General features: G+C 42.4%; 3 protein-coding genes across 3 annotated transcripts; all 3 read right to left on the bottom strand.

The window, feature by feature from the left end:
* Positions 1-705: 705 nt before the first annotated feature.
* Positions 706-3081, bottom strand: LOC136120265 (protocadherin beta-4-like). Its single transcript, XM_065873704.1, has one exon. The coding sequence runs from the start codon at positions 3079-3081 to the stop codon at positions 706-708; it is 2376 nt and encodes a 791-aa protein (XP_065729776.1).
* Positions 3082-12859: 9778 nt separating this feature from the next.
* Positions 12860-15211, bottom strand: LOC136120007 (protocadherin beta-3). Its single transcript, XM_065873413.1, has one exon. It carries the CDS (start codon positions 15209-15211, stop codon positions 12860-12862), a length of 2352 nt encoding a protein of 783 aa, XP_065729485.1.
* A 3525-nt stretch (positions 15212-18736) lies between these two features.
* On the bottom strand, positions 18737-21128 carry LOC136119946 (protocadherin beta-2-like). The gene is given in 5 exon segments (XM_065873303.1): positions 18737-18863; positions 18865-19262; positions 19265-19921; positions 19924-20612; positions 20615-21128. Coding segments are annotated over 5 exon segments (2385 nt in total).
* Positions 21129-24136: the final 3008 nt, after the last annotated feature.

Here is a 24136-nt window from a genome sequence, read left to right as displayed (position 1 = left end):
CTTTAATTGTTATTTATAAATGAGAATAATTTTTATTTTAATATCAGTGAGTATTTATGGAGCAATTACAATGTGCTACGTAAGTAGCAAACAAGATAATCTCTAGCATATACGGTGCTCACAATGGGATATGGTCACAACTGTAGTGTATCAATAATTTAATAAAGTGCATGTTTAGGTACAATTTGGGAGAAACAAGTATGCTAATTTATATGTTCATGGCTATTCAGGGGGGCATAGCCTGGTAGAATAGTGAACAAGAAAGGTCTTAGGTAGCTACAAAGAAGTTCAAACATTCTGGCCTTGCAAATATAAAGCTATGTGGTAAAGACAAGTACCAAAAATATATAGAAATGTAAGATTACACAGAAGCTTTAAAATGTTTCCCTGAAAAGACATTAACCAAGAAGTTCCTTTAAATAAAATTTCTTCTTACACTACTTGAGTAATTTATAGTTATGGAAAGATTAATCACCAAGAGAAGGTCAAATATGGAGAAATACATAATATCAAGTGTAACTAAAAATGCTAAATCCAAGCAATATTAATAAAAGGAAGATTTAGCACAGAGACATGCATAATTTGCAGTAGAGATATACATATTTCTACAACAATACAATCTCAAGAGAAAGTAACGCAATGTGAGTCAGGTTTAACAAAATTGAGAGGCTCACTTGACCAAATACGACACTTAACCGAACAAAATTATTCCTGCAGTTGGGGCTTTCTTTTAATTTCTCTCTCTGTGTTCTGAACCAAGAGTTTGGGAAATACTGGCTTCAGGAATTTGAACTCACCAGTTTCATGGTCTCCCGTCAGACACACCTCGTACTGGTAGCTCTGGGACAGGGTCCCCGTGCCGCTGACGTCCACCAGGTGGCCCGGAAAGGGGCCCTCGGGCACCGAGCAGCGACCCACCGAGGCCGCCCCGCCCCTCCTGCACAGCCGCACCGCGACGAACACCAGCACCGAGAAGACGAAGAGCGACGACACCGACGCCAAGGCCACCACCAGGTAGGCGGTGAGAGGGGTGGTCGGGGCCGCGTCCGCCGCTGCCGCTTCCGGGGCCGGCAGGTAGGGCTGCGAGAAGCCGTCCACCAGCAGCACGTGCAGCGTGACGCTGGCCGAGAGCGGCGGCTCGCCGTTGTCCTTGACCAGCACCACCAGCCTGTGCTTGGCCGCGTCGCGCTCGCTCAGCAGCCGGGCCGTGCGCACCTCGCCGTTGTGCGCCCACACGCCGAACAGGCCGGGCTCCGTGGCCTTGAGCAGCTGGTACGACAGCCAGGCGTTCTGGCCCGAGTCGCCGTCCACCGCCACCACCTTGGTCACCAGGTAACCCGCCTCGGCCGCCCTGGGCACCAGCTCGGTGCAGGGCGCCGAGGCGTTCTGCAGCGGGTACAGCACGAAGGGCGCGTTGTCGTTGTCGTCCACCACGAGCACGCGCACCAGCGCCTGGCTGCTGAGCGCGGGCGAGCCGCGGTCGGCGGCGCCCACGCGGAACTCGAACGCCCGCAGGGCCTCGTAGTCCAGGGACCTCAGGGCGAACAGGTGGCCGTTGTCCGGGTTGATGGACACCAGGGAGGCCAGGGGCACGTGCGCGTCGAGGGTCGGCAGCAGCGAGTAGGTGACCTGGGCGTTGGCGCCCTCGTCTCTGTCTGTGGCGCGGACGCTGCCGATGTGCAGGGCGGGGCTGTTGTTCTCGCGGACGGACAGGGTGTAGGAGGTCTGGGTGAAGGCGGGGGCGTTGTCGTTGACGTCGGACACCAGCACGGTTATGTTGTGCTCGGTTTTCAGCCTGGGGGTTCCCATATCTGTGACGGTGATGGTGATGTTGTACTCGGCTCTGCTCTCTCTGTCCAGAGGGCTCTCTGTTACCAGGGTGTAGAAATTCTTTAAAGTCGGTTTTAGAATGAATGGCAGATTACCTGGAATAGAGCAAACCATCCTTCCATTGTCTCCGGAGTCTCTATCTCGAATTCGGAAGATGGAGACTACAGTCTCAGGAGCATTTTCTGGGATGGAGCAGGTGAGTGAAGGTATGGTAATTTCAGGGGCGTTGTCATTCACATCTACCACCTCTATGGCTACAGTGCCTTTTCCGGAAAGGCCTCCTCCATCTGTAGCCTCAATTTCCACGTGGTAAGATTTAATTTGTTCAAAATCCAATTTCTTTGTCAGTCGGATTTCTCCTGTGACTTCATTTATTGAGAAAGTTTGTTTAATTTCCTCTGATGCTTGGAACAAACGGTAGGAAACAGTCCCAAAGTTTCCAGCATCTACATCCCTAGCTAAAACAGTAAGTATTAGGGAGTCTAGGGGGATGTTTTCCAGAACCTGCACCTCATATGGAGTGTGCACAAACTCAGGAGCATTGTCATTGACATCCATGATCAGGATTCGTAACATGCTGGTGCCAGACCTAGGTGGAGACCCGCCATCCAGCGCCATGAGGGTTAAGCTGAACTCAGGCTGCTCCTCTCGATCCAGTGCTTTGTCCTGCACCAAATCTGGATATTTATTGCCCTCACTATGATTTCGAGTGACAACGTGAAAATGAGAATTGGGGCTGATAGTGTATTTTTGAAGACCATTGCTGCCCACATCCAAATCCTGAGCTAATTTCAACGGAAAAACAGTCCCTGGCTGGCTGTTTTCCGGTATTTTCAGGAGCATTTCCCTATTCGGGAATACTGGGGAGTGGTCATTTATGTCCTGGATTAATAGTTCTCCTTCAAAAAATTGCACCGGAGTTTCCAGGAACACTTGGAAATGCAGCACACAGGGTTCAACGGGGCCACATATATCTTCCCGGTCTAGTTTCTCCCTCAAAAGCAAATCTCCAGTCTGGCGATCTAGCAGCAAGCGCTGCTTGTCATCGTCACACACTACCTGGGCCGACCGGGCGGCCAGCTCCCCAATTCCCAGGCCCAGGTCCGTGGTCAAATGGGCTATAAAGGAGACGCTCTCTGTTTCTTCCAGCACAGAATAACGAATAGGCGCAGGGTGAGCCTGAGATAAGAATAGTATCAAAATAAATGTTATCACTTGCCTGTTTTGTTGAATTCTCTCTAGCGTCTCCATGTTGGAGCCAGAGTGCTTACATCCAGTCCCTTCAGCAACCACAAAAAGACCCGAGGTATTAAATTCTGACTTCTTGCTTGGTAGAATCTTCACAAAATTGCCTTTAATCTTAAAGTCGTTTAGTATATCGCTACCCAAACTCGTTGGTAACCCAGCACGACTGGCAAAGCTTCTTCTGTGTGGTGTTGATTTCGGCTGGCAACAAAGGAACACGGGAGCTTTTTAGGGCTCCTTATTCACAGTCTTAGCCGGCAGCGCCACCCTGCGTCCTTATTGAGAAACTAATACTGTAGTCTCAAGTCAGCCTATTTTGGAAGTGTCCAAATGCAAGCCCTTTAAAAAAGTGTATAGAACTTTTTTTTTTTTTTTTTTTTTTGCGGTAGGCGGGCCTCTCACCGCTGTGGCCTCTCCCGCCGCGGAGCACAGGCTCCGGACGCGCAGGTCCAGTGGCCATGGCCCACGGGCCCAGCCGCCCCGCGGCATGCGGGATCCTCCCGGACCGGGGCAAGAACCTGCGCCCCCTGCATCAGTAGGCGGACCCCCAACCACTGCGCCAAGAGGGAAGCCCTAGAACTTTAAAAAGTTTTGTTATTCCATTAAATGGCTTAAGGTATAGGTTATTCCATTACATTGCATGAGCTACAATAATTGTGAGCACAAAGCAAGGGGCTATCTTCCTCTCCCCATACCCTTACAAGTGGAACTTAAAGAACTCCATTTCCCCTTTGTCATAATCTAACCAGGGGAGATAAACTCTTATAAAATTATAATTAATAATAGTTTTATCTGTTTATTTCCAAGTATGTGAGAAATTTATGATGGTGCAAAAAGTTTGTGTAAAGTGTTCTGTACCACTTGGTCTCAGGTTCTATTTTTTTACGCTGGTGTGCAAACAGTAATACAGTTAAATAAAGAGGCATCTTGCTTTGTTATAAGTCCTTTTACAGTGTGAGCCCACATTAAAATATTAAGGAGGTCAAATACTATTAGAATCAGATTCTTAGATCCAGAGAGGAAATGAAAGGATTTTTACAGATAAAGAAACAGAAGCTCAGAGGGTGATAGGACTTGATTATTCTACTTGACTATTATCAGGATAATATCAAGACAAAATTGAGTGAAAATCATAGAATTTTATTAAGGTAAAGCCTTTAAGTTTAAGCTGATTTAGCTAGATATCTGTATTTAATAATGAGTTTGCTTCTTACCACATTGATCCTTTGTAGCCCAGATATCACATTCCTTGACTAGCCAATTTGCGGGAAGATAAGAAGCAGTGATTTAAAACATTTTAATGTGTGAGCAAAGGGTACCTCAAGCTTTGCCTGCTTATATATGGAGAAGAGGAGAGACTTGTTTATAAAATGGATTTCAGTGCAGCATGCAGCTATTGTGATTTCCCTGATATAGTAAGTTAACTGAGACACAATCAGTTTACTGGTTACAATTAGTATATTGAATGGAATACCACTTATCTTGGTACATATGGGATTTCTCCTCCTTAAATATCTTATAATTTAATTACTTAATTAACTTCATAAATTATGATCCACATTTAATGAATTATTTTAAAATCATGTCAGTAATCTTAGATTCTGATAATGCTAGAAAATATTAGGAAAAATTATTATTATTTACTATTTTTTGGCCATGCTGTGCACATGCTCAGTCTTAATTTCACAACCAGAGATCGAACCCGTGTCCCCTACAGTGGAAGCGTGGAGCCTTAACTGCTGGTCCACCAGGGAAGTCCCAGGAAACATTATTTTTGAAAGAAGCCTGGACTATAGTAGTCATTCAGTAAATATCATTTGGATAAATTAATTAACCCACTCTAATGATCATATTTCTACCTATATTAGATTACTGTGAGATCATGCATTCAGCCATGAACGTGTCTGACACTGAATACAGAATTCTGAGAGATGAGAGTATAATACACGCTAAGCACTGTTCAAATAAATTTACTTTTATTCTAGCTCTGTTAATTCCTGTTGTAAGAGATCTAGTAATAGCAATAATAGTAATATTAATATGCTGTAGAATTTTCTTTAATGCTTAAGGCAAATGAGAGAAATATATATCAACATTAAGTGAAATGATAAAAAATAATAAACATAATGAAAAGAAAAAAAGAAAGAATATTACTTTAGATATAAATGGAAAGCAAATTTCCTGAATGAAACAAAAAATTGTTTCGTACTATATTAACTGAGCTCTAGTTAAAGTTAAAGAGTTCAGGACAAAATTCAAACTAGATTTTTTTACTTATTCCTGTATGCTGACATAGTAATAGTGTTGCAGATTAGCTCTTTTCGATCCCTTTTGTCAATCCAAAACAAATGAAATCTAGGTAATATTAACATATATGTGTCACTATATGCCAGATAGTACTCTATGCATTTTACATACACTAACTCATTTTATCCCTCAAACAACCCTATGAGGTGGGCACTCTTATTAGGCACATTTTATAGACAAAGACGTTGAGGAATAGAAAGTTTAAATAATCTGCCCATAGTCATGCACCATGTGAAAATGGCAAAGGTAGGATTCAAACTATTACAGAATGGCTCCAGAATCCATTCTTTGATCTAACTAAGTGGAATTAGAGAGGTGAACAACATTTTAGGTAATTTAGATCCAAACTTCAGCCTTGCCTTGGGTACACAGATATCATAGGTGAAATATATTTCTATTCAAATTTTCAATTAATATAAGAATCTTTTAAATAGTTTGTCTGCCTTTAGAGATAGGTACCAGCAAAAAGAGGTGCTTACAAAATTTAGAAATTGAAAGGAAAACTAAGAGTCTTCTGTTGAGATCATTAATTAGGTTTAAAAAAAAAAAACTAAGAGTGACATGAATAATGAATTCCCTGTAGCCTTAAATATATATATGTATAGATCTTTTGAAATGTTATCAGTGTGTAAAGTTAAAATCAAGAAAGGTGGCCTAAGATGATAGTTTAACATTGCATCATGGATTATTTTGCCAAACTGCCAAACTTATCAGAAAAAAACTATTATATCTGCATGGAAGAGGCAATAATGGTAAAGAGAATGACTACCTGCAAAACCATTCCATTCCAGTCAGGAAAGCTGCATTATCCATTCTGAAGGATTCATACAACAACTTACACAATTGGTTGCCAGACCTGAAGCACAATATTTAAAACATTTCTTCCATTTTGAACACACAAAGAGAGATAGAATAGTTAGAGGGATACTCTGGTAATTAAATATCAGTTTTAATTCCTCCTTGGTAAATTACAGGCAAGAACTTTAAATATCCTTGAGGGAAAGATAAAAATCATTTTAAAGGAATTTGAATACAAGAAGTCCTGAAGTTCAAATGCTAAACACATACTATGAAGTTTTGAGTAGTCTCACTTGTTTAAAAAAAGAGAGAGAGAATGCTTTTTTAAACTTCATGATGACTTGAAAACAACAAACAAACAAACTTCATGATGACTTGAAAACAACAAAAAAAATAGTATTTGTATGTTTAATTTTTCAAGATTGTTTTGGTACTTGCATTTCCAAGTGAATTTTACCTTCAATTTGCTAATTTCTGCAAAAAAAAAAAAAAAAACCAAGCCTGCTGGGATTTTGATAGGGATTCAGTTGAATCTGTGAACCAACGTTAAATCTTCCAACACATGAACAATTTTCCATTTACTTAGGTTTTCTTTAATTTCTTTCACTGATGTTTTATACTGTTTGGCATACAAGTCTTGCACTTATTAAATTTATTCCTAAGTATTGTATTATTATTATTATTATTATTGTTTTGTGGTACGTGGGCCTCTCACTGTTGTGGCCTCTCCCGTTGCGGAGCACAGGCTCCGGACGTGCAGGCTCAGCGGCCAAGGCTCACGGGCCCAGCCGCTTGGCGGCATGTGGGATGTTCCCGGACCGGGGCATGAACCTGCGTCCCCTGCATCGACAGGCGGACTCTCAACCACTGCATCACCAGGAAAGCCCAGCTGTGGGTTTTTATAGTTGCGTTTTATCAAGTTGAGGATATTCCCTATAATTCTTAGTTTCATGAGTCTTTTTATTATGAAAAGGTGTTGTATTTTGTACAATGCTTTTCTTGCATTTATTGAAATGGTTGTATGGTTTTCCTTTTCTGTTAATACGGTATGTTGCATTAATTGATTTTCATATGTTAAATCAACCTGTATTTCTGGGACAAATCCCACTTGGTCATGTTGTATAATCCTTTTCACATGTTGCTGGAGGCAGTTTGCTAATATGCTGTTGAGGATTTTTTGTACCTATATTCACAAGAGATATTGGTATTTAATTTCCTTTCCTTGTGTTATCTTTGGTTCTGGCAGCAGGGTAATACTGGCCTCATAAAATGAATTGGGAAGTGGTCCCTGCTCCTTTTTTTTTAAACAAGTTTGTGAAATATTGGTGTTAATTTTTTTTTTTAAATATTTATTTATTTGGCTGCACCTGGTCTTAGTTGCAGCACTCGAGATCTTCGTTGCCACATGCAGGATCTTCATTGCAGCATGCAGTATTTTTAGTTGTGGCATGAGGGATCTTTAGGTGCGGCACGTGGGATCTTTAGTTGAGGCATGCGGGATCTAGTTCCCTGACCAGGGATCAAACCTGGGCCCCCTGTATGGGGAGCATGCAGTCTTAGCCACTGGACCACCAAAGAAGTCCTTGGTGTTAATTCTTTAAATGTTCAGTACAATTCAGCAGTGAAGCATTCTAGTCCTGGCTTTTCCTGGTGGAAAGTTTTCTGACTACTGATTAAGTCTTGTTGAATAGGATGAAACATTCAGGATAAAGAAATCCATTTCCCCAGAGATAAATATAATGGGGGAAAAAACCTCAAAAGACAATACTTAAGAAAGACAATTTTAATTATTGATAAACTTCTAATTTTTATAGAAGTTCAGTTTCTAATCAAAGTCTTGCCTCATGGACAGCCCATATTAGTTGGACACTATTGACTTCAGAAATCTGAATCCATGGGCTTCCCTGGTGGCGCAGTGGTTGAGAGTCCACCTGCCGATGCACGGGACACGGGTTTGTGCCCCAGTCTGGGAGGACTCCATATGCTGCGGAGCGGCTGGGCCCATGAGCCATGGCCACTGAGCCTGCGCGTCCGGAGCCTGTGCTCCTCAGCGGGAGAGGCCACAACAGTGAGAGGCCTGCGTACCAAAAAAAAAAAAAAAATCTGAACCCATTTGTCTCTGATATTCCAATCAGAAACCTCTCATATTAGTAGTTCTGGAACTAAGTCTTAGTGATGTTGACATCCCCAGAATGCTCAGAAGGTGGCCTTATGAGCAGCCCTCCACTGAAGGCTCCTTGTTCATCCTCCACATTTGAGTATCATTGAATAGGAGCAGAGAGAATTGAAAGAGGAAGATGGCTAAATCAAATTAGTGATCAAGAGGATAGAGCATGTGTTGGCTTGAATAAACTTCTGTGGGTGGTTCAAGGAACAGAAGGTAGGGCTGGGATAGGTCCTAGACCAGGTATGGCATGATTATGCCAAATAGAAGGTGGCTTCTAGTTGTCTTTAATAACAGCACAAGTTTGTGCCTGGCTGTGTCTGTCTCTTAGGAGCCTAGATATGCTTCAGTGCTCTATACTTCCAGGTTGTGGGTCCATGTGCTAAACATTAAGTACTTTGAGGCTTTGAATCATTGATAAAATAGTCATGAGTTTTAGCTCATCACCATCCAGGATACCACCTTGTTCTACCTGGTACCAACTCAGTACACAATATAGGATTGCTTAGCAGTGGGTTTTCTTTGTCATCCAGCAAGTTGGGTGTGTCATCCAGGACCACCAAATGCAGCACTGTCATGCATATTAATCAAGACCATGTGTTTTCCCTGTAGGTAATTCTCATGTGTCAATTACTTCAGTTACAACTCATTTTCCTCAAAATCAGCTTTATTCTAAGATTAAATCAGCTTGTTTACTCTAAAGATTGAAAAGTAAATGATGTCTTCATTAGCTCTCATGTCTATAGCCTTATCAGACATCATGACAGCCAAGAAGCAGAGGGTGACAGTCCCTAAGATTTTGCTTCATAGAGCAAATGCAGAGCAGTGCCACCCAAGGGAGACTGGGGCCCAGCTCAAACACATCATTAGGTGTTGGTTCAGAACTTCTACTTGTGTGTGGCAAAGTTGAGCTAAGCTTCTTAATTCAGGCTTGGATTTGTAGAGGCTGAGACTGTAACCACTTTGAGACTCCTTCCTCCCTTTGCAAGGCTACCAAAACCAGTAATGGTATGAGGGAAACCTCCAATAGAACATGAGTTCTCAATAAAATATCACCAACTAACAAGACTAACAGTGTGATGAACAGACTCAACAAATAAAAGATGTATACAGAAGAAACAGAGATTGGAACAATATGGAAAGAACTTAAAAGTAAAAGATATTTAATTTCCTCCAACAAAAAAGAAGGAAATGACAATTGTTTAAAAAAAAAAAAAAAGAACAAATTGTTGTGAAAACCTGCCAAATGGAAATTTTGGGGGAAAAAGCCCACCAAAAACTATAGTTAATTTAAAAAAATTCAGTATATTGGGTGAATCTCAGGTTTGGACCTAGCAAATATCAGAACATCAAGAATAAAGAAAACATCTTAGAGTAAAGAAGTTTACAGATAAAAGAATGAGAACTAGACTGATAGACTGTGTATCAGCAGTCTTCAATACCAAAAGAGGGAGAAGGAAAATTAGTTTACATTTTATTTTTTTATATAAATTTATTTATTTTTTTGCTGCGTTGGGTCTTCGTTGCTGTGCACGGGCTTTTGCTAGTTGCGGCGAGCGGGGTCTACTCTTTGTTGCGGTGCGCGCGCTTTTCATTGAAGTGGCTTCTCATGTTGCAGAGCATGGGCTCTAGGCGCGTGGACTTCAGTAGTTGTGGCTTGTGGGCTCTAGAGCGCAAGCTCAGCAGTTGTGGTTCACGAGCTTAGTTGCTCCGCAGCATGTGGGATCTTCTCATACTAGGGCTCGAACCCATGTCCTCTGCATTGGCAAGTGGATTCTTAACTGCTGCACCAACAGGGAAGTCCCTAGTTTACATTTTTAAATCTATGACCAACCAAGCTATTGGCTAAGAACATGAGGATTAGACATAGAAATAACTGAATTATGCCTAATAGGTTGCCAGCGTTAAAACATGTAACAATCTACTCTAAGAAGCAAAATATAGTAGTGGAATATATTTTTTTAAACTGTCATTTTTTAAAGTCCCCATTTGCAAGGAAGCCATATTCAAGGATTAAGGAAGATTTATTAACAGTGTGGTAAGTTAGTTCACTAGTTTTAATGAGTGATATCTGAATATAGTTTAGTCTTTTGACAACTCTACATAAAAGTTTAAAGTTCATTTTCATCTCTTTGCCTTTCAGTATTAAAAACTAGATTAGAATATTAGTAAGAGATCAATCTGGAAATAATTCACAGTAATGAATTTGTCCATCCTTTAAAAGAAAAACTACTGGGAAATTATTATGAACGTAGAAAGTCATCATTTTTACCTAGTGCTGGACTTTCGGTTGGAGGAATTCCAAAAAGTGGCAAAGATAGTTGGTACTATGCATATAGTGCCCTCTCTGTCATGTACTTAATATAATATCCAGGTAAAGAAGTTTCTGAAAGTTGTCTTCAAATAAAAGGGTAAAAGGTTTCCAATAGCCAAGAAATAAAAGCAACTTTGAACCAAGAGTAAGGTATAATTTTTTCCTATCTTCAAATTTAGTCCATATGATCTTTTCTGGCTTTACTAAACTCTGATCACTTCTCAACAATATGTGAATTCAGTGCATCTATCAACTAAGATATTATTATCTGTTCTTCTTACGTCTGGGTCTAAATAACTCCCCGGTTATATAGTGCCTCCAATTTGAGTCCAAAATCATATACCATATTGGCCAAAAAAGAACTGGCCTCCATATTTTCTGTAGTTGAAAACTTCCCTGGTTCTGACATGAGCTGGAACTAAGCCAGCCAAATACAGAGAAGTCTTGATCAGAATTCTTTGCCTTTTCTCTGATCTTCATGAAAATTCAGCTAAGTATGAAAAGAAGAAAAAAAAATCTGACCAAAGAGCCAGATTCAACATCTCTATAAAGTACTTAATGAGTGAAAGGAAATACTGTCTTTCCCCTGATTACTAAGGATTCATGTATTTGACTCTCATACATAACACCATTTTAATATGATTATAACTTTATGTGTGATTGAAGACATGTCAGTATTAAATTTTTTTTTTTACAGTCATTAAGGGGTTTTACATTTTTGAGTTGAAACTGACATGTAACACTATATTAGTTTCAGGTGTGACAATGATTCGATATTTGTGCATATTGCAAATGATGACATAAGTCTAGTTAACATCTAGTTAACAACATTCTTTTTCTCTTTTGAGAATTTTCAAAATCTTTGAGAAACTTCAGTTCTTCTAGTCATGAGTATTCAATTTCTGGAAAGTTCTATGCCTCTGGATGAGAAAATGCCTATGAGGAGAAATTTTATTTTTTCCTAATCAGATTTTTTAATTGGGGACTAAATATTTTGTACTTTAAAATAAGGGGTTTTTTCCATTTCTTTCAAAATAGACATAAAAATTGATGTTTGGTTGCTTCAAGAGTTTATTCTTAGTTGTAGTTAATTTAGACTTTCACAGTGATATCGCTCTCTCCCCTTTAGAACTTCCCATTCTTCTAATCTTCTTTTAATTACTCTGTAGGAGGTAGAATGCTGATGTGGTTGGGCAGTATTTATCCCAGAAGGACCATACATAATCCTAAGTCATGTCAGGTTGAAATCTGAAGGAGGGAACTAAGAGAGGAAACAAAGAAAATATTTCCTTCATATATCACCATATAAATGCCAAGTAGATATTAATTTTTTTAAAGTAGGATTGGATGGGACACCACTTTTGCTGTAAAGCATTTAGAGAACATATATACATGTACTTTCTTGAAATTTTTTAAAAATGGCCCTCAGGTTGCTAATACTTACATCTCAGAAATTAAAAAACAAATTGTCATTCCACCAGACGCTTATTAATCTTTTCATGCCAAACGGAAAAGCACGATCAGTTGTTCAAAATGCCTATGTTTAATTTTTTTTCTCAGTCATCCATCATAAATACACTTGAGGCAAATCTAAGAGTAATCTGACCTGTTAACCTACAATTTTTGTCCATTTTTGGCCAATATAAGCATATACAGTGTTGAAATATTAATTGCAAATGTCAAAGCAGAAACTGAATTATATGTGTAAGTTTTATTTGAGTACTAAGCCCCCTACAGGATGATACACCTTAAAATGGTACATATTAAAACATTTTTAGTTATCTACTTCATTAACCACAGACAAAGTTGCTTTAGGAGTATTATAAAGAATATTACCTGACTATATTCAATAGGGTAAATTATAATATTGGTGGTTCAGAACTCTCTCTACATTGCTTTGGATAGAGAATTTGAAATGACTACCTTAAATAAACCTATTTGAAATAATCATTAAAAGATAACGCATTTATTTTTACTCACCTATTAGAAAAAGAAAGAGGCATTAATACTGGATTGAAAAGGTAGGAAGCAGATGAAAAAAGAACATGCAGAGTTAACTAGCGAGAAAGTAAAATCAAGATATAAACAAAATACTTTATCAACTCAAGAGCTTTGACTTAAAATAAAGCATTCATAGCCAGACAACTTTCTGATTCTTCTGTTAATGAAACCTACGCTATCCTTGAAATTGCCTTTTTGCACTACTCCTGCCCAGTGTCTTGAACCAGACCCCTAGGGAGAATCGGCTTCAAGACGTTAAACTCATTTAACCCGGAGCCTCCCGTCAGACACACCTCGTACTGGTAGCTCTGGGACAGGGTCCCCGTGCCGCTGACGTCCACCAGGTGGCCCGGAAAGGGGCCCTCGGGCACCGAGCAGCGACCCACCGAGGCCGCCCCGCCCCTCCTGCACAGCCGCACCGCGACGAACACCAGAACCGAGAAGACGAAGAGCGACGACACCGACGCCAAGGCCACCACCAGGTAGACGGTGAGCGGGGCGGCCGGGGCCGCGTCCGCCGCTTCCGCTTCCGGGGCCGGCAGGTAGGGCTGCGAGAAGCCGTCCACCAGCAGCACGTGCAGCGTGACGCTGGCCGAGAGCGGCGGCTCGCCGTTGTCCTTGACCAGCACCACCAGCCTGTGCTTGGCCGCGTCGCGCTCGCTCAGCAGCCGGGCCGTGCGCACCTCGCCGTTGTGCGCCCACACGCCGAACAGGCCGGGCTCCGTGGCCTTGAGCAGCTGGTACGACAGCCAGGCGTTCTGGCCCGAGTCGCCGTCCACCGCCACCACCTTGCTCACCAGGTAGCCCGCCTCGGCCGCCCTGGGCACCAGCTCGGTGCAGGGCGCCGAGGCGTTCTGCAGCGGGTACAGCACGAAGGGCGCGTTGTCGTTGTCGTCCGCCACGAGCACGCGCACCAGCGCCTGGCTGCTGAGCGCGGGCGAGCCGCGGTCTGCGGCGCCCACGCGGAACTCGAACGCCCGCAGGGCCTCGTAGTCCAGGGACCTCAGGGCGAACAGGTGGCCGTTGTCCGGGTTGATGGACACCAGGGAGGCCAGGGGCACGTGCGCGTCGAGGGGCGGCAGCAGCGAGTAGGTGACCTGGGCGTTGGCGCCCTCGTCTCTGTCTGTGGCGCGGACGCTGCCGATGTGCAGGGCGGGGCTGTTGTTCTCGCGGACGGACAGGGTGTAGGAGGTCTGGGTGAAGGCGGGGACGTTGTCGTTGACGTCGGACACCAGCACGGTTATGTTGTGCTCGGTTTTCAGCCTGGGGGTTCCCATATCTGTGACGGTGATGGTGATGTTGTACTCGGCTCTGATCTCTCTGTCCAGTTCTCCTTCTGACACTAGGGTATAAAAATTCTCTACAGATGGTTTCAGGATGAAGGGGAGATCGTTCTCGATGGAACACACCATTTTCCCATTGTCTCCAGAGTCTAGGTCGGAAACACTGAAAACAGCCACCACAGTCTCTGGCGAGTTCTCTGGGATAGGGCTGGTAATTGAGGACAGGGTCAGTTCCGGTGGGTTGTCGTTCACATCAACCACCTTAACTATCACTGTTGATTTTCCTGAAAGGCCCCCACCATCCTTGGCTTCTATGTCCACTTCGTAAGTATGGATCGCCTCAAAATTCAAATATTTGATTAGTCGGATATCACCAGTAATTGGATTTAGTTGAAAAGTTTTTCTAATTTCTTCAGAAACATGAAAAAATGCATATGATATTGTTCCCAAATTTCCTGTATCTAAGTCAGAAGCTGAAACAGTGACAATAAGAGAGTTAACGGGGCTGTTCTCTAGAACTTGAACCTCGTAGAGGGACTGTGTAAATTCTGGGGTGTTGTCGTTTATGTCTAAGACCAGGATGTGAACCTGGACGGTCCCAGACCTCCGTGGGCTCCCGCCATCCAGCGCAGTGAGCATTAACCTGAGCTCTGGCTGCTCCTCACGATCCAGTGCTTTGTCTAGTACTAGTTCTGGGTACTTCCTTCCATCCCTACGACTGCGTGTGAGAACGTGGAAATGGGAATTAGGAGTGATTGTGTAGTTTTGGAGACTGTTTCTTCCCACATCCAAGTCTTCAGCATTTCCCAAAGGAATTATTGTTCCTGGTGGAGTGTTTTCTAGGATTTTCAGCTGCATTTCATTTTCAGAGAATGCCGGAGAATGGTCATTTACGTCTATCACCTGGAGCTCATTTGTAATAAACTGCAAGGGGTTTTGCAGTAATATCTGAAACTGCAGTATGCATGGCTCTGCGGGGCCGCATAGCTCCTCCCGGTCCAATTTCTCATGCAGGAGCAAATCACCGGTCTGATGGTTGAGCTGAAAATACTGTCTGTTCCCTTTAGACACAACTTGGGCCCCTCTCGCGGCCAGTTTCCCTACACTCAATCCCAGATCCTTTGCTAGATTGGAGATGAAAAACCCCCTCTCTTTTTCCTCAGCCACAGAGTAGCGTCTCGACTGGGACCCAGCCAGAGACCCACCCAGAAAAACAAAGAGAAACAGGACTTGCCTTTGTCTAAGAAAGCGCTCTCCTCCGGCCTCCATTGCAGTTTCTGCCCTGTTCTTCCGAGAAATATTGTCAAGCCAGCCTCCAACAGCACTGAGAAACGCAGTCTTTTGCCTCCAAACCTTTGAAGAAAACCTAGCGAATAATCCTTACCAGAGTCTTAGGTTTGCTTGCTTAAAAATCTGCCCCGGCTCACAACCCCTAGTTTACTGCACTGAATCCTTGTGTTACAGAGTATACACAGTGCCTGCGGTTTATTTCTCCTTCTTAGTCAACAGCGCCACCGTGCGTTCTCTCACAGTTTCAAAATCTTGGAGAAGGTGATGTTTGCTGGGCTTTTTGTTTTGATTTTTTTAATCGCTTATTCCCTTTTATCAAACCGAGTTGATGCTACTGTAGGAATTTCTTCTGTTATATGGTTCAAATAAACACAATCTAGGAAGAAGAAATGCGCTCTTATTCTAAAAGAAGTGACTGTCCCTGGTAGAGTCCCATTTCCATGATTTTGCGGAAGTGGGCACCTGCTAGAACTACTCACCCCACCTCCTGTAATTATTACAGAAAAAGTTTTACAAGATTTTGCTCTAAGTGATGAAGCTTCGCTTTCCTACTTGTGTTTTTCTTTATCTTCCGAATTTTGGAAAATGCACACGAGTTGCATTTATACTCAGAAAAATGCTACGAAAAGACAACCTCAAGCAAGGTGATAAAAAAATTATAATAGATCATGTCAGGGGATATATCCAGAGACCACAAATGCCTAATTCCTTCCACATTTTCGCACTCACTCAAGGAACACAGAGCTTTCTCCTCTTCCTATTTCACAGTAATTCTATGATTACTGGTTTCATCTGTATTAACTCTTTAATCTGCATAACTGTATTTCACCTGTGGAAACCCATATTTATTGCGTTTGTAGAAGTTAGATGTATTGTGGTAATAAGACAGACTATGTCTATATATCTTATAGAGTTTCCCATCTAATGGGGTGAACAGAGTTTAAACAGATGTTTAAACAGTACTATTAGTACTATGAGTGCACTGGAAGTATACAATATGGAGACCTAACTTAATGGGGGGGGGATTCAGAAAGTTTCCCAAAGATGTCCCATTTCATCTGGAATATGAAGGATGAGAAGTTTGCCAGGCTAAAACTAAAATGGGAAGATTCCATATATAAGGAATGCAAAGGCCCGGGGACAGTAAAGCATAGCTATTCTAGATAATGAAGGTAGGATAGTGTACCCAAAGTTTAGTGTCTCAAGAGTAAGTGGGGGGCTTCCCTGGTGGCGCAGTGGTTAAGAATCCACCTACCGATGCAGGAGACACGGGTTCGAGCCCTGGTCCAGAAGATCCCACATGGCGAGGACTAAATTAGCCCGCACGCCCTAGAGCCCGTGCTCTGCAAGAACAGAAGCCACCACAATGAGAAGCCCACGCACCACAGCGAAGAGCAGCCCCAGCTCGTGGCAACTAGAGAAAGCTGGTGCGCAGCAACGAAGACTCAACGCAGCCAAAAATGAATAAATAGACATTAAAAAAAAAGAAACATAAATATCACCTATTAAAAAAAAGTAAGTGGGAAGAGAAGGCTGGACAGGGAGGCAGGGGCCAAATAATAGGTGGCTGGATTTTATTCTAAGAGTGAAAGGAAGCTATTGCAAGGTTTTGGGCAGAGCAACGAAACAGCACAAATATCAAGTGTTCACTATAGCTTCTTCACAATTATTAGTAATGTTATATGAAGGACCATTTATTAAATTTACTCTTAATATTAGTGATACTAAAAATAACAAAATTATACTTCTTATCCTTATGTTATCTTATTTGGTCATAACTGCAAGCTATTTAAATAGGTGTTATCATATCTGGGGGAACAGAAATTATATGACTTATCCAAGATCCAACAGGTAATAATTTGATACCAAGATACTTCTATATATGAATGCTAAACTCAAAATGACACCTTTAACTTTTATATTATAATTTTAATAGTATGTTCAAATAAACATAAAATAATATAAAAATTTAAAGATAGTCTGAAGAACATTAAAAATTAAAATTCCGTTTTAATGTGTGGATCAGAAATTGAACTGCAAGAAATAAATAAGAATAAAGAAAGTTAAATGAATCATTTAAGGAATTATGGAAGGAAAATATAAATCATAAAATTGAAAACACAATTTCCCCATGTGGATTCCTTATGCTAGTGGGCAGGAGAGGAGATTAAAATTAAGCAGAGAAAGAGAAAGGAAAAATATCTTGAAGGAAAGAGACACCAAGCACTAATAACTGCATAATGTTTGAATAACAGTGAAGTTCTGTTAATAACCAAAAATTAAATCAGAGAGCATTTAATTCCAGCAAAATTTGTCCTGTGAGTGTTTTAATGTATTTGAGTGTCAGTGTATCAAAGATGAAATAAAGACATTTCTTTCCTTCAATCAGTCATTTAAAATTTTTATGAAGAGCCTACTCTTGCAGTCATTGTGCTAACCATGCAGTAAATGGAGAGCTACTAAGAAACATAACTCAAGCACTAAAAAGGAAACCAAAAAGCATTGAAAAGCCTAGGAAACTGAAACGGGAGGAATGGAAGTAGTCAGTGAAAACAAAATACAATGAGCAAACCAAGATAAATATTTTTTCCATGGGCTTATTTCCAATTAAATCATAAATGCGCCAGATATTTTTAAAAATGCAATGCCAAATTACATATGAAGTTTCTAAAATTTGGTCATAGACAAAAACATGTACTCTCTCAGATCCTTTGGATTTTAATGAAGTACTCAAAGAATAGATGGCTTTAAATAATTAAAACAGATTTTTAAATGGAGGGATTGAAACAATCAGAGGTTTTAAAATTTTTAATAAAAAGCATGAATAATTAGCATATCTGAAAATGACTGGACATTGGTATTTATTTAACTACATTTTAGAATATTGGTAGTTGATTTATTGAAGACTTTTAATGTGAATGATTTGTAGAATCCAACAGTCAAGGTTTTCAGAATCTCAAAAGAATCATAATTATCAGGTATGAACATTTTAAGGAAGTATATATTTAGAAAAGTGTGAGAGGGTGCTTTGTTATTCATGAATGTACCTATGTTAATGGTTTTAGCCAATGTGAGTTCACAGGAAGAAAGTTTAAACTAGGCTAAGAGACTACTCTATACAAACACAAACATTCTGGGTAGGAAAAAAGAGTAACCCTGTGTACTTATTGCAAACTTTCAAAAATGTAGGAATGCAAAAATTACCTAGGGACTGTGGAAGGTGAATTTTGAAAAAAAGTGCTCTAAAAATTAAAGATTTCAGAAAATACAAAATATACTTTCACACATTAAATCGAATTAAGTTACAGTGATATTAACAGTAAGAAGGAAAGTTTGCATTCATTATACCACAGAGCAGCACATCTAGAAACACCAGTAACATGCGCTGAATTGGAATAAGATAGTTACATTTCAAATACAAAGGAAACAACTCCAATGGGCAAGGCAGTAAAAAAGGACTTTCCACAATTTAACTGAGACGGCATCATAGACCCTTATTAAAATTTAACTGAATTCAAAACTATTCCTGAAACTGGGGTTTGCCTCACTAACCCTCTCCTCATCTTGAGTAAGGAAGTTTGGGATAACCGGCTTGAGGAATTTGAAAGTCCTAGATCCTCCCTTTAGACACCTCATACTGGTAGCTCTGGGACAGGGTCCCCGTGCCGCTGACGTCCACCAGGTGGCCCGGAAAGGGGCCCTCGGGCACCGAGCAGCGACCCACCGAGGCCGCCCCGCCCCTCCTGCACAGCCGCACCGCGACGAACGCCAGCACCGAGAAGAGGAAGAGCGACGACACCGACGCCAAGGCCACCACCAGGTAGGCGGTGAGAGGAGCTGTCGGGGCCGCGTCCGCCGCTTCCGCTTCCGGGGCCGGCAGGTAGGGCCGCGAGAAACCGTCCACCAGCAGCACGTGCAGCGTGACGCTGGCCGAGAGCGGCGGCTCGCCGTTGTCCTTGACCAGCACCAGCAGCAGCCTGTGCTTGGCCGCGTCGCGCTCGCTCAGCAGCCGGGCCGTGCGCACCTCGCCGTGTTGTGCGCCCACACGCCGAACAGGCCGGGCTCCGTGGCCTTGAGCAGCTGGTACGACAGCCAGGCGTTCTGGCCCGAGTCTCCGTCCACCGCCACCAACTTGTTCACTAGGTAGCCCGCCTCGGCCGCCCTGGGCACCAGCTCGGTGCAGGTCGCCGAAGCGTTCTGCAGCGGGTACAGCACGAAGGGCGCGTTGTCGTTGTCGTCCACCACGAGCACGCGCACCAGCGCCTGGCTGCTGAGCGCGGGCGAGCCGCGGTCTGCGGCGCCCACGCGGAACTCGAACGCCCTTAGGGCCTCGTAGTCCAGGGACCTCAGGGCGAACAGGTGGCCGTTGTCCGGGTTGATGGACACCAGGGAGGCCACGGGCACGTGCGCGTCGAGAGGCGGCAGCAGCGAGTAGGTGACCTGGGCGTTGGCGCCCTCGTCTCTGTCTGTGGCGCGGACGCTGCCGATGTGCAGGGCGGGGCTATTCTCGCGGACGAACAGGGTGTAGGAGGTCTGGGTGAAGGCGGGGGCGTTGTCGTTGACGTCGGACACCAGCACGGTTATGTTGTGCTGGGTTTTCAGTCTCGGTGTCCCCATATCTGTGACGGTGATGGTGATGTTCTATTCGGATCTTGTTTCTCGGTCCAGGGCTGTGTTTGTGGCTAAGTTTAGTAAAAATTCTCAACAGAGGGTTTAAGAATGAAGGGAAGATCGTCTTGGATGGAGCAAACCATCCTTCCATTGTCTCCAGAGTCAGGATCTGAAACGCTGAATACAGCAATTACAGTCTCCTGCAAGTTTTCTGGGATCTCAGTGATAAGCGTTGCCATGGTCAGTTCCGGCGGGTTGTCATTCAGATCCATCACTTGGACAAACACCACACAACTGCCCGAAAGGCCCCCACCATCTGTCGCCTGAATATTTAATGTATAAGTCTGAATAGATTCAAAATCCAGTTCCTGTGTTAAAAGGAGTTCTCCCGATTTTGCATTTATTCCAAATGTTTTCCGAATATCCTCAGATGCTTGGGAAAGTACATAAGATATTTCTCCATAGGTTCCAATATCTAAATCTCTGGCAGAGACAATGGCAACCTGGGATCCAATGGGGCTGTTTTCTAGGACATGCGCCTCATAGTGCAGCTTTGCAAACTCCGGGGCATTATCATTGATGTCTTAAGACTTCAATGCGATTAGGGCGGTCCCAGACCTGGGTGGAATCCCGCCATCCAGTGCTGTGATGGTTAATCTGATCTCAGGCTGTTCCTCTCTATCCAGTGCTTTGTCCAGCACCAGCTGTGGTAATATTGTGCCGTCGGAACTGTCTTGTAATTTAAGATGGAAGTGGGAATTGGGGCTGTGTAACTTTGGAGACTGTTGCTTCCTACATCTAAGTCCTGGGCACGCTCTATTAGGAAAGTAGTTCCAGGAGTGATACTTTCTGAAATTTTCAATATTATTTCTTTGTCAAGGAAAACTGGAGAATGATCATTTATGTCCCTAATCCGTAGCTCAGCCTGGAAAAACTTCAAGGGATTTTCCAGTAACATCTGGAAAGGTAGTACACAGGGTTCGGTAGGGCCACATAGCTCCTCCCGGTTCAGTTTCTCATTTAACAACAAATCCCCGGTCTGCCTATCAAAATGCAAACGCATTTTTTTCCCTTTGGAAACGACCCGGGGGGCCCGCGCAGCTAGATCATCTACCTCCAACCCCAAGTCTTTCAACAGATTGGCCACAAAGGAGCCACTGTCCATGTCCTCGGCCACTGAATAACGCCTAGGCTCAGAACCAGCCTGAGCTATGCCCAGCCAAACAAAGAATATCAAGACTTGCCTTTGTTTCAGAAAGCGTTTCTTCCTCTCTCCTGCCTCCATCGCTCTCTCGTCTCCCAGCAAACTTGACCCAGCTCGGATTCACGTTGTCGCTGATCTGTCTCCCAGTATCACTCAGACACTGGGATAAGTGGAGATGCCTATGGCCCTGATTTCCCGGAGCAACTGCCTTAGAAAGCCTCCTTTTCCTGCTTGCTTCTTTAGCAGAGCATCTGACTAGAGGAGCGCAGACTGAGGAGCTTTCTTCCTTCTACTTCTAATGCTGCAGCGCCACCCTGCGTCCTTTCCGAGTGTTTATTTTTTCCAAAACATTAAGGAAATCCCAATCGTTTCTTTCAGACTGATGGCAATCTAAATGGAATATTTTCAAGTACTGTCTCTCAATGTACCGAAGTAACAATAATTCCATATTAACTAAAATCCAGTCCCTAATAACTTTTTAAAATTATCCTTCCATTATCCTCCCCCGGTTTTCATCAACTTAAATAAGAATTCATATTCACTCTTGAATTCCTTTTACAAATGCACTTATTTTCTTAACCACTTGACATAAGGAATGTCTTAGAAAATTTGTTTTTAAACCAAGTTTCATGATTGTATTGGTGTTACATCTGTTTATTCTAGAACAGTCCCCTGTATTTTATTGATATTGAATTTTTTGAAGTGTCCAGATCAGTTGTCTTATAGGTAAACAAAAGATAAAAATAGCTAAGGCATTGGTACTTGTGACTATAAATTAACAATTAGCTATGCTTCAGAAGAAAAGAAAACACTACTCAAGATAGAGCAATAAAACAACAACTATAGCATTATTCAGAAAGGGGGTGTTTCCTCTGCTTTTTACCCAGAGCCAAAAAAGCAAGAATGCCAAGGGTGATAGCTGTCTCCACATACTATCTTGTTTTTAGCTTCAAAGAACCTAATTTAATTGGAGATAAGGTGATGTTAAAGAGATGTATCTCCCGTCTCTCTGTCTTGCATTAGGTTGGCAGGATATGGGGATTTTTTTTTTTTTTTTTTTTTACATTCAATGGAAAGAAAATTCTGGAAGGAAGGACCAAGGCATTTTCTTTTTATTCCAGAGTTCTGAGATAATCCTTAAAGAGGTGAAGTCTTCTTCTGGAAGTACTTGTAGGATGAGCAGGTAAGTGTCAACATCACCAATTTTATGGAATTGTCATCCAACATCTTTTACATGAAGAAAGGTATTTCTGAAACTACTTCCTGTGTAAATTGCCTGAATGTTTGCCATGTAGCCATGAAGTTGCCTGGTAATTTTCTTGCAGTGGATGTTTATAATGCACAGATATGAGTGGTATTTAAAATGTGTGGTGAGTACGCACCAGAGATTGGAGAATTCAGTGAGCCTGGAGAATTCTGTGAACAGCTCCTTAATAGACTGAGATTAAATCTTGAGCAGGCTTTGACAACCAGGTTGCTGAAGAGCATGCATCTCAAAGGTTGTCACTGCTTGTCACGATCTGGACCTTAGGAGGTCTGAGACTAGTGTTGATACCTACCATTTTCTTCTGTGAGAGTTAAACTTACCATAGGTTGTTCTTCATCCAGTGATTTTCCCCCAAGAATGGGCAAATTACTCACCCCACTATTGCATCGCCTATTATTGTGAAATTAAACTCCCTGTGTGGTTTCCAATGGTGGGAAATTCAACCGAATCTCATGCACATCCCCATGCACATTCTGAAACATTCACAAGAATTTTTCGAAGGGGCAACATCTCAGATTCATGGATTTTTCTCAGAAAACAAAAAAGTTTACAGGTAATACTTGGAAATGTATAGTTTCTATAGGTCTGGCTTCCTATTCGGGAGGAAAGGCTCTTCTGTGGGTGTATCTAAAATATTCTTTGATCTCTTAATAGTTTAGATCCACCCACAGAAGAGCCTTTACTCACGAATCTTTGGTCAGTTTGGAAACCACCTTGCTCAGGTCTGTCTGCCCGCCGCTACGCAGACACTCCCCTTTCCGCTGCGAGGCCAAATCTCCAGGAACCGGCTATAAAAAGCAGCCTTCCTTTTCCTGGACTGCTTACGCTACGCCCAGGAAGAAAAGGAAAACTCACCACTTGCCTTTTTCTGCTGGATTTTCTCTCAGTTTCCAGCATAGCCTCTTTGACTGCGTTGTCTTTAATGAAAGAAGCCTTCGGAAGTCTTCCAGTAGGGATAACATCAATATACGTCTAGTTCCCCTTTGTTTGAAGAAAGGTCTAAACTCTCAGCTTGCTGCCGACGTTTTCCAAGGCGCGTCAACCCCCAGCCCCTCTCAGTTTTGTCTTTTGTAAAATGGGGTCTGTGGCAAGCGCCTGGCTCCACCTCCATTTTTAGCCTGCAGCGCCGCCAGGCGTCTGAACTGAAAACCTGGTTTGTACAGTGCTTTCCCTCAGAAACTGTCAAAAACCAAAAAACTGTTCGTGTCACGTGGTCTAGTGGCACAGTTCTTACCTCCTGGTAGTTTAAATTACTTCTCCGGCTTTTGGTTTAGCTAATTACAATTTTTAATTAGTATACGGCTTTCTTATCAGCCAGCTGTACAATTTCTTTTGAGAGTAATTTGAATTTGATTTCTTCCATTTTAGACAGGCCAGTCGTTTGGCTGTACATTCACTGAGTTTTTAAATTCATCGGCAGGTGTTTATTACACACAGATTAATTTCAGGCACTGTGAAAGGCATTAGGGATCTAAAATGGAATAAAGCCTGGTACTTACACCCCAAGAGGTTACAGCCTAGAAGTAAAGTAAAGCGATAATTACTGTAGTGAGTCATAAGTGCTAGGACAGAGATTCGCACAGGCACTCTGAAGTACTCAAAAGGAATATTTAAGTAAGAACAGAAATGGGGTATCAGGAAAGATTCTCAGAGGAGGTGAGGTTCGAGCTAAGTTGAATTTTATGGTACCAACTTAAAAAGAAACGCATTGAAATAGTTTTCTACTGCAGATAAAGTAGATAAAGTATTTCTGATTTTACAGGAAAGAAGATTTACTCAAATGATGGGAACATCATGGCTTATTTGGGATACAGTCTTTTAC

Source organism: Phocoena phocoena, chromosome 3 (assembly GCF_963924675.1).
Source record: "Phocoena phocoena chromosome 3, mPhoPho1.1, whole genome shotgun sequence".
Classification (NCBI taxonomy): Eukaryota; Metazoa; Chordata; class Mammalia; order Artiodactyla; family Phocoenidae; genus Phocoena; species Phocoena phocoena.
The sequence above is the reverse complement of the archived record's forward strand: the minus strand, read 5'-3'. Positions and strand labels throughout refer to the sequence as shown.

Bases quoted from the DNA above. Each gene is read 5' to 3' on its own strand.
- LOC136120265 (XM_065873704.1), bottom strand. From the start codon at position 3,081: ATGGAGACGCTAGAGAGAATTCAACAAAACAGGCAAGTGATAACATTT.
- LOC136120007 (XM_065873413.1), bottom strand. From the start codon at position 15,211: ATGGAGGCCGGAGGAGAGCGCTTTCTTAGACAAAGGCAAGTCCTGTTT.